The 10,282-nt window shown below is 43.7% G+C and overlaps 2 protein-coding genes across 2 annotated transcripts; one reads left to right on the forward strand and one right to left on the reverse strand.

Moving 5' to 3' along the window:
* Positions 1-3,762: 3,762 nt before the first annotated feature.
* Positions 3,763-4,774, reverse strand: LOC139071330 (cis-aconitate decarboxylase-like). Its single transcript, XM_070553859.1, has one exon. It carries the CDS (start codon positions 4,690-4,692, stop codon positions 3,793-3,795), a length of 900 nt encoding a protein of 299 aa, XP_070409960.1. The 5' UTR covers positions 4,693-4,774; the 3' UTR covers positions 3,763-3,792.
* A 2,087-nt stretch (positions 4,775-6,861) lies between these two features.
* LOC129156239 (uncharacterized) lies at positions 6,862-9,548 on the forward strand. The gene is made up of 5 exons (XM_070555885.1): positions 6,862-6,870; positions 6,933-7,006; positions 7,573-7,736; positions 7,822-9,321; positions 9,404-9,548. The coding sequence occupies exons 1-5, from the start codon at positions 6,862-6,864 to the stop codon at positions 9,505-9,507; spliced, it is 1,851 nt and encodes a 616-aa protein (XP_070411986.1). The 3' UTR covers positions 9,508-9,548.
* Positions 9,549-10,282: the final 734 nt, after the last annotated feature.

Consider the following 10,282-nt stretch of genomic DNA (forward strand, 5'->3'; position numbering starts at 1 on the left):
TTTGTTGCATTTAACTATTTCTTCTTCTTTAAAGAAGTGCTGATTCAGAAGAGAATAACTGCATTTAGGAAGATGATGACTTGCTACGTTTTTTTCTCCAGCAGTAAAAAAGCTCTAAAGCTTCTCTGAGTTTCTCTCCCTCTCAGCCTCTCTCACTCAGCTACTAATGAACGCCCGGTAGGCAGACGGGAGGCTGCGGGACAGAGTGGCGCATTATACTTTTAACAGACTGGAGAAGCAGAGTACGAAATCTGCCCAAACCACGCAGATAGAGTCAAAATGTTAAATGTGCGGAAGCAGAGTGCAAAAAACACCGAATAAAAGTCCTGAAAAGCAGCATGCTTACCAAACTAGGCAAAATTTGACCAAAAACAGATTAATTAACAGCAGTAACAAGTCCGAATTTAAGCTAGGTCAAACGACCCTCTGAACTTGATCACACGTGTTTAGAATTGGAAATGGATAAAAAAGCAAGAATTTCCATTAAAATACATGTCTTACCTGCAATCATAGGAACAGCATTATCCCGCTGTTTTTCTTTTGTCTCTTTACTGCCCCGGACTCCTGCAGCCTTTTCGGAGCCATGACTGTGCCCGCTGCATCCTCCGCAGGTGTACTGCTGGGGTGTGGGGTGGGGTGGGGGGACGGTGTGACACGGTCCATCTCCTTTACTTTTTGTATTGTTTTCTCTCTGTAAACATGCTGTTAACTTGCTTTGCACATCTTATAATTGAAATCTGTCTTTATTATATTTATTATTTTTTCATAAGCTTGCGTTTGGTGCGCCTCCCCCCGCGTGGTGCCCTAAGCGCTGTGCGTGGTGTGCGTGTGTGGAGCGCCGGCGCTGTTTGTGAGTTTAGAAAAGAAACAGATGACAGCGTGTCCGACAATTTTGTTTTTCGTCTGACAATGTTAGAAGCTGTCAGTGATGTCTGAGATGCTTTTACAAACACTGTATAACTTCTGGGGAGCCCAGTTATAGGGGTGAGGGGTGTTCTGTTTTGCCTTGGCCCCCCAAAATGCCTTGAAACGGCCCTGGGTTTGTCTGAGTTTTGAAGGTGATCTGAATTGTATCAGATGTATAAATATTACATGTGTGTAACTTATTGTTTTGTACAGGTAAAAACGTGTAGTGGGGATAAACCTATCTACATTTTACTTTTCAGCACTTTGCTTTGTTTTCTTGTTTTTATTGAACTATTTCATGTCCTGCCTGTCTCTCATCTTCCTGCATCTCCTCTAAACTCTCCAGAAAAACTGCTGCCTGGATTCTTACTTTTTCACCTCATCAGTTACTTTTGAACTAAGCAGATCAAAGGGATCTCCTGACCGCAAAGCGTAGTGCGCGTTTCGATGCTGTGTCAGTGAGGTGAAATCACCGCATCACACGATGAGTGGAGTGCGTCAGGAACGATTAAAAGACAGAATACCAGAGGGTTTAAACAGATGCGAATGATCATGTGTTAATAATAATGTTTTGTTGCGCCACTTTGTGAATGTATCGTGGGCCGGACGCAGCGCGCGCACCAACGATCAGCACTCTGCGTCCTCTCCGCTCAACAGAATCCCGCTACGCTGAGAGTCCATAAATATTGTAATAATGGTAGAAAATGGATCTTTCCCTGAAAGATAAAGACCCCATAAGTCGATCCCTGCTCCTGGATGAAAAACAGGGCACTTTATTCCATGTAGGAAACCCTGCCGGAAGCCCCGAACAGAGAGTGAAAAGTGGACATGTCCGGGGAAAAGAGGACGTACGGTCACCCTATTTAATACGTCATTCTGTGGAGCTGTTCTGATCTGATGGATCACCACAAAAGCCTGAGAGATGGAGGACAGAATCAGCCCAGACTCACAGTTGAAGTTCAGGGGAAGGGCAGAAACATGGAGACAAAATATAAATTGTTATCACATTTTTGGCTGTTTCCCTTTGGTTATTCCTTTAACACAGTATTTTGCAAATGCAAAGGACTTCACATCTTTTTTAGGCCATGTTTAACTGTTATGAATCCTGGGCTCCTGCACCTTGAATGGCCCAGTCCTGCTCCCTCCATGCCATTCAGGACCTTGGACGGGTCCTCGTCAGGCTGGCCTCCACCTCTGCCCGCCTTCGCTGTCCCAGCTGCATACAATCAACTAATGAAGACCGATGGTTTAAAGGACTGCAGCTTTCAGTTCTCGTGGAGAGACTCACAGCTTAACACCCTGTCTTTCTCTCCTCGGTGTGGATCTTTGTGGACTTACGTTTTCGAATTGGATAAAGAACTTTTATGATTGTGATAATTAGAATAGATAGTTCTTTTCATTTAATCCTCAAATAATTATTAGCTATTTTCGTTTAGTGATCCATGTTTCGTCTGCTCTAGTGCTTGAATTTCAGTTCTTTTCAGCCTTAGAGCTCTCTTTAAGTTTTGCTAGTAGTAATAATATTTATCATAGTTATAGCCATCGAGATTTGTTTTAGTTAGCTAGCTCCGGCATGTTTTTTCGTTAGTACCGATATTCTCGTGTTTTCTTCCCTGAGACCGTTTGTCTCAGTTGTTTTGAGTTTTCTCCATCGCCTTCGTTAGTTATATCCGAGTGTAATTGCGTTTTGACATTTTTCCAGTCATGGACTGAGTAATTGTGTTAGCCCTGTGTTAATAAAAATACATTTTATTTACACTCCCCCTTTGTCCGCACCAGTTTTTATGTTACCCCTCTTCCACAATGTCTAACAACATCAGGGTTTTTAACATTAACCCTGAAGTTTCCATTGATATTAACTAGGCCCTATCAAAATAAAAATGTTTTAAGTCTAGTCTTAAAAGTAGACAAGAAGTCTGCCTCAAGGACTAAAGCTGGGAGCTGCTTAACGACAGGAGAGGAGCCTGATGGCTAAAAGATCTGCCTCCCATCCTATTTTTAGATATTCTGGGAACCACCAGTAAACCTGCAGTCTGAGGGAGAAGTGCTCGGTTAGGAACGTATGGAACAATCAGGTCACTGATGTATGACGGAGCTTGATTATTAAGAGCTTTATATGTGAGAAGGAGGATCTTAAAATCTATTCTGAATTAAACAGGCAGCCAATGTAGGGAAGCTAAGACAGGAGAGATATGATCTCTCTTTTTAATTCTCATCAGAAGTCCTGCTGCAGCATTTTGGACAAGCAGAATACTTTTAACTACATTCTGTGGACTTCCTGAGAGTAATGAATTACTGTAATCCAGTCTTGATGTAATAAATGCATGAACTAGTTTTTCAGCATCACTCCTGGAAAGGATACTTCTAATCTTAACAATATTCCGAAGGTGGAAAAAGGAAATCCTACAAACCAATTTAACGTGAGATTTGAATGACATGTCCTTGTCGAAGAGACCACACACACACACACACACACACACACACACACACACACACACACACACACAGGTGACTTTATGACCATGTGTTTTACATGTTTAAAACACTTTATTATGTACACATTTTGAGAAAAGGTTGCAGGAAACACATTTTCATAGATTAACAATATTAATATAAAAACAGGCATTAAACAAGAAATATGACTCACACACACACGAGTCATGTTTTTATCTGAATTTTGTTACGATAAAAACAGAATTCAATACCAAAAGACAATCTTGAAGAATAGAGGAAACATCAGCTTGAGGAAAATTCCAGAGGAAAAACATGACAATGTGTTTATTTCCAGTCTACACCAAGCAGATCATTTCAGAACATTAATATAAAAATAATATTATTCTTATTTCTATGCTGAAGGATTGTTGCCTTATTGTTCAGTGTTATTGATCACTGCAGCTGTGAGAGAAGAGCTCCACAATCATCCAGCCTGTCCAGCTCCTCCACCACCTCCACCAGCCGCTCCACCTTCTCTGATGGCAGCACCACCTCTGCGTTGCTTCTGAACTTCTTCCTCAGGCTCTCGTTTGTCAGCGGGTTGCGCCAGTGGCCGTAGAAGGTGTCACAGCGGCCCTTCAGGATGTCTCCTCCAACTAGAGTCACCTGGACTTCTCCGTACATGCGGTTGAAATTGGCGGGGTTGTCCTCAGGATGCTCCATGCGAACACGGCTCAGCAGGAAGTGCAGCTCTGGGCGGCTCATGGCGGGCGGGCTGAAGGACTGCACGGTCACCTCACCGTCCAGCAGAGCGCTGCAGGCGTTAAACTGGAAGGAGTGGCGTGCCTCGTGCTCTGACTCGGGAAAAGGCCTGTTGATGTATTTAGACTGGGGGACTCTGAGCAGGATGTCCTGGACCTGATGTGGGGACACCTGTCCTAGACCATGTCCCACAAGGAGCTCATGGACTGCAGCTGCAGCATCAGCTACCCAGTGCATCCCCAGATGGGCAGGAAAACGCTTAAAAGCCATGTCCTGCTCCTCTAACAGGAACACATGTCCACCATCATCAGGTGACTCTAAAGGCTGAGGAACATAATCTTCATAAAAGGCGCTGAAGCCGGCCACTCCTGCAACAGCATCCAAGACCAGAGGACTGGCCTCTAGGCCTCTGGAGGCCAGCAGAGCAGCTTCAAGCCCCAAACGAGAGGCGTTGCCGATGTGAAGGGGCTTGGACTGAGTGGCAGCATTAGCCATCGGAGCTCCAGCTAGAGAAGCTGCTATAGCCAAGGCATGACTGCACTGAGACGGATCCAGAGACAGGAGACGAGAACAGGCTGCTGCACTTCCCATAGGACCCACCACAGTGGGAGGATGGAACCTGTTCACACACACACACACACACACACACACACACACACACACACACACACACACACACACACACACACACACACACACACACACACACACACACACACACACACACACACACACACACACACACACACACACACACACACACACACAGTTCAGTTAGGACATTTATTCTGTTGTAACTGAAACAATCACTGATCTGCATCACCACATAAGAACGTTTCTATTGGTTGAATCTTTAGAACAAGATGAATTGATTTAACTCGTTTCAGGTCACCTGAGTTTCTAAAACACCCACCAGATGAAGGGTTTGGTTTGTGCTAATTCTGTTAACATTACACCAAGAGCCCCTGCTGTTCCTACAGTAAGCATCATTACACTGACATCACTAAAATGGCGTCTTACACCTCAGTGCTGAGATCAGCACAGTCAAACAAGGACGTCTTTAAACGAACGTGTTCATGAAGATCGTGCTAAAACCAGACTTTCTGGTTCAAGCTTGACTTGTGCTGTGAGGCACTGACCTCTTGGGAATGCAGCGTGCTTCATTAGAGAACCTCATCAGACGGCCCTGGATCTCAATGCCGACATTGAAGGCCAGTAAGAAGTCCAGACCGCTTGGTTTGCTGTTAGCCGGCATCATGTCACTGAGAGCAAACAAAGCTGGGAGAACAGCTCCTGAGGGATGAGTGGCTGGATGCCACGTGTCATCAAAGTCCATGGAATGAGTCTGGAAGCAACCAGAGTTTGTGTCTCATCATACTGAAGCTGAAAGGAGTCAGAATAATAACTTTTTCTGTGAGGGTCATAACTAGATCAGAACCCAGCTATGTCTATATCCTAACCCTGTGGTCTTTGGGAGCCACGCTGCACCAACAGCTGAGAAAAGCTGTTTATACAAAATGTTTCCACTGATGTTTATGTGGTTATTTATATATGGTTGTTTTCCACTTATGTTTCTCACCGCTACTCCATTAACGAAAGCTGCCAGTGTTGGGGAGAGTCTGATCCCTCTGCGTCCGTACACAGAGCTGATGTGATCCGGAGCATACATGTGCTAAGAACAAACACAGAAACAACCCTACATTCACTCATCTGTTCTGGACACATTTGGGTTGGACCTGACTCAGACTTTCACTTTGCCTCACCTGGCAGAACTGAAGAGCCAGCTCAAACACATCTGTCCTGCTCCCTATCAGTCCGACCCCGATGCTGTCCAGCACCATCCTTTTGCTGCGATGGAGCACAACTGGAGACAAATGCTGAGGCTTTATTTCACTGATGAACTTCCCAAAACTGGCTGTGACCGTATCTTCTGGGGCTGGGTGCTTCTGGACTGCAGGAATGAAAAGATAAAAGTTGTTTAATAAAGGTTATTAATTAAGGTTATTATTATTATTTTTAATCAAAATCAGCATATCTGTTTACCCTCCACTGCAGTGTTATGCAGTCTTCTGGCAGCCCGCACTGGTCTGATGGTTTTCTTTGGGACAAAACATAAATCAGAACAAAGCATTTCAGTTATTTTTCACATCTCAGGATGACTACAGGCTGATGAGTTCCTGCATTTACTTGTTCACGTCTTTAATCTAATGTTTGTGTTTGAAAGAGCCAGTGTAGAGGTGTAACAGGTGTTTCCCAGCATGAGTGTTCTCCTCAACAATTAGCAGGAGTTATTTTATAGTTCCCTGCCTTGGCTGCACTACAAACCTCTACTTTTAGATATTTTTATGACTTCTTTATTTGAAAAGGACTTAAAACCATCACTTTTAGAGTCTGAAAACTGACTAAAAGCATAAATATGTCTGTAATCTTACCTGTAGCCTGGAGAACATGACTTCAACTTTCTGTCACAATGATCTTGTTTCTTGTTTCTCTTGGATGCAGCAGCTGAGCAGTGAAGGGTGCTGATGCTTTTGTGGCTGAAAATCCACCTGCCTTATATAGTCCAGGACTTACAATGACCGGAAACACCAAAGGAGCAGGAAGGACAGGTTCCTTTTGCAATCCTGCATCACATCAGAATGAGGCTTTTCCACCCGGGTCATTATCTGTGGTGTAACGTTCACCATCATCAATAGCCTTGAGGGGGAGGAAGGAGAAAGAAGGAGGAAACGCCACTTTTGTGTAAAGTGAAAGGCAGTGATGTCACCTGTAAGTATGCTGCTGTGTGACAGAGTGGGGAATTCTCAGTAACTCCTCCTTTACACAAACAGATCATATTTAAGGCAAACCTTCGTCCCTCCTTCAGCACAACTCAGCTTTCCATCAGTCTGAACAACTTCAACAGGTAAAACTTTGTTCTTTCTTTTATTGCCGACAGGAGTAAATATTTTGTTTCTGCATGTCACCCATCAAAAATCCTTAAACCTATAGCTAGATTATTATATACTCTGCTTTGTAGATTGAATCAGACCTAAATCTGCATAAAGGATGCTCCCTGACAAGAGCTTATTTATAAATATTAAAACTATTATTGCAATATCCTGTAGTTTTTCAACAACATGAAAATAACAGTAATGTTAGGGGTATTATTCTATTGATAAAATTGTTTTCATTTAGAATAAATTCTTCCTCTTCAGAGAGCCTGTTAGAGGAGCGTCGTAATAAATGACTTTTACATTAGTTACATGACAAGAGTGGCTCAGCCTACTTATGACAGGCAAGGACCGTTTTATGTTATATTATATTATATTATATTATATTATATTATATTATATTATATTATATTATATTATATTATATTATATTATATTATATTATACAGTCATATTAAAATTCATATATAAATGTTGTTGAGGATTACCATTTTAGACTTTTATCATATGTTACCTGTACTGACTGGATTGTCTACAGAAACACCATGGCAGCCTCAGACGGTTTTCCTGCCAGTTTCTATGGAGAACCAGGAGTGTTAGGAATGTTATCCAATGGGATCAGCGCATTCCTTGTACTTCTACAGAACTTCAGCACAGCTCACACCGGCATTAAACCAGTTGGAGTGGAGAACATACTTGCAGGTAAAACTCTTGACATAAACACAAATATCTATTCATATATAAACCTGTGAAGGTGGCTTACAGCAGTTTCCAACACTTCTTCCAGGTGTTCATCTCATCCTGATTGGTGGTTTGTGCCAGCTGGTGGCTGGACTGCTCTCCTTTAGAAAGTACGATCACCTGAGTGGCACTGCCTTCATCGGCTACGCTGCCCTTTGGGGTAGCTATGGGGCGACCAGAATCTACTATGGTGCTTTATTTAACAATCAGACTATACCACCAGTGTCAGAGCACATGTTCAATGGTTCAACCACCAACATGATGGTCAACACTTCTCTTCAAAACTCAACACAGTGCCACTTATGTGTGTCCATAGAAGAGTCAGCCATTGCTGGTCTGATCCCTTATATCCTTCTGTCCTTTATCCTGGCATTTTGCTCTGCCACGGTCAACTACATCATGCCTTTTGTTTTTGGAGCCATCACGGCCACTTTGATCTTTGAAGCAGCAGCTCTGGTGACAGGCCCTTGGGCTCTGGTGGTCTCTGGGGTTCTGGAGCTGCTCATTTTGATCTTTGCCATCTATGGTTCAGCTGCTCTACTCATCAAAGGGCTGACTCAACGTCTAGTTCTTAAAGGCTTTGGGACCCCCCTCTTTAATGTTCTCCTGCTAGGAACCACCAACTCAACAGGTGCTCAGAAACCTGGTCAAGAGAAGAAGAAGAACACAAAATATGCAGAGCCCATGGCCTTGGGTTTCTTCTGTGACTCTATTGCTCCCTTCATCGTTGCCTTCTACAGCTTTGGGTACATGAAATCGTTTGGTTTAGGAGTTGCATGGGTATCAATCATCTCAGTCGCCCAGCTGTTCTCCAGCTACTACGCTCATTTGCGCCAGGATAGCTACCACACTACAAAATTTGGGATTCATGCCATGTATTGGCTGATCAAGGCTTGGGATGAGTTTGTGGCATCTGCCCTGATTGTGGAGCACAGTCAAGTTGTTGCTGGTAGGGAAGCCATGGTGGGAGACTGGTTCTTTGTGGTGGCCGGCTTGGTGCTCTGTGTGGGAAGCCTGAACATGGACACTCTGGAGCTGATCCACAACTTGCTCTTTGTTCTGCTCACAGTCTCAACAATCCCCCAGATCCCCCTGCAGGGTTACTACATCTTCTTTGGTGTAGCCTGCTCTCTCTTCACTGCAGTCTCAGTCTACGGTACCTTCTCACGCCTCATAAACACCATCGCAGAGAAGTCTCTAATCCCTGTGGGACCACAGCCGGTCTCCTCCGAGCAGCTGAAGAGAGCTCTGATGTGTAGAAGATCTCAACAGGGAGAACAAAAAGAGCTGCCCAACAGTGACCAGGCCTCAGATGCTCTGTTTTATCTCACCAACGGGGTTGCAGCACTTTCAGCTCTTCAATCAGAAGTGTCAAGTGGGAACCCTTCATTCCTTCATCTGACTGTCCCCTGGGTCCTCATCTCTGGAGGCATCATTCAGACCTATGTCAGCAGGCTACAAGTCACCGGAGAGGGCCGGTTTGGATCAGTCATCTCATCCATCTACGTGGTTGTATGGGCAACATGGACGTGGTTTCGATTTGCAGGTATGTCAGCATAAAGTATGAGCAAAATACATTTTTCTGACTGATTTGAACAAAATTCTCATCAGGAGTTATTGTTCTACAGGTTTTCAGCTTCAGCTCCCCGTCCTGGCAGCCTATGGATTCACAGCTGGAGGCGTTGCTTTACTGGTCATTAATGCCTTCCTCATGCTGATTGGTAAGGTCTAGTATCTGCTTTCAGCGCTGGAATTCACAGTTTTTATTCATTCATAATTTTGTACTTTTGTTTCTTCTGTTAGCTGCTTATAGGAACGTGGTTCTGTTGTTTCTAACAACAATCATGGAGGTTGTTCTTGTCTGCTTCCTTCTCTCCACCCTGCACAGACTTCCATACCAACTTGAAAGTGAGTTAAAACCGCCTGTTATAAACTTTATGTATTTACGATTCTGACTCTCATCAGAACAAATAAAGTCTAACATCCAGAAACGATGTATTGCAGTTGCCATGCTTGCATTGGTATCCATCATTTGCTTTTATGGCACCTTGGCTTCACTGATGAACTGCATCTTCTCACAAAGAGTGATCCCAATGGGTCCTCCCATAATAAAGGTAATGACTGAAGTTTAGATTGACCTACCTTTAAGAATCAGCATTAATAATTAATAAAAATGTGTGTGTGTGTTTTAGGAAAAAGTGAAACAGGAAGCTTGTGACGAGCCGTCCTGTCCTGTGGCTAGCTCGCGTCTCACCAGCGGTCTGTTGAAGATAGCTCGACTTCTCGAGGACGGGGGGGTGTGTGGTATTCCCACAGATACTGTGTACGCTCTGGCTGCTTCCTGCAAGAATCCTCAGGCAATAGAAAAAATCTACAACATTAAAGTAAGAAGATAGAGGAGGCTTGTTTAACAGCAATATATATTTTCATGAAGTCACCACCTTGTTGAATTGGACCTTTTGCAGGACAGACCTGCAGAGAAGCCTATATGCATTTGCATCTCCAGT

Source organism: Nothobranchius furzeri, chromosome 1 (genome assembly GCF_043380555.1).
Source record: "Nothobranchius furzeri strain GRZ-AD chromosome 1, NfurGRZ-RIMD1, whole genome shotgun sequence".
NCBI classification, from domain to species: Eukaryota; Metazoa; Chordata; class Actinopteri; order Cyprinodontiformes; family Nothobranchiidae; genus Nothobranchius; species Nothobranchius furzeri.

Bases quoted from the DNA above. Each gene is read 5' to 3' on its own strand.
- LOC129156239 (XM_070555885.1), top strand. The intron at 7,007-7,572 runs GTAAAACTTTGT...GATTGTCTACAG, and splicing joins AGTCTGAACAACTTCAACAG to AAACACCATGGCAGCCTCAG. The intron at 9,322-9,403 runs GTATGTCAGCAT...ATTGTTCTACAG, and splicing joins GACGTGGTTTCGATTTGCAG to GTTTTCAGCTTCAGCTCCCC.
- LOC139071330 (XM_070553859.1), bottom strand. From the start codon at position 4,692: ATGGGAAGTGCAGCAGCCTGTTCTCGTCTCCTGTCTCTGGATCCGTCT.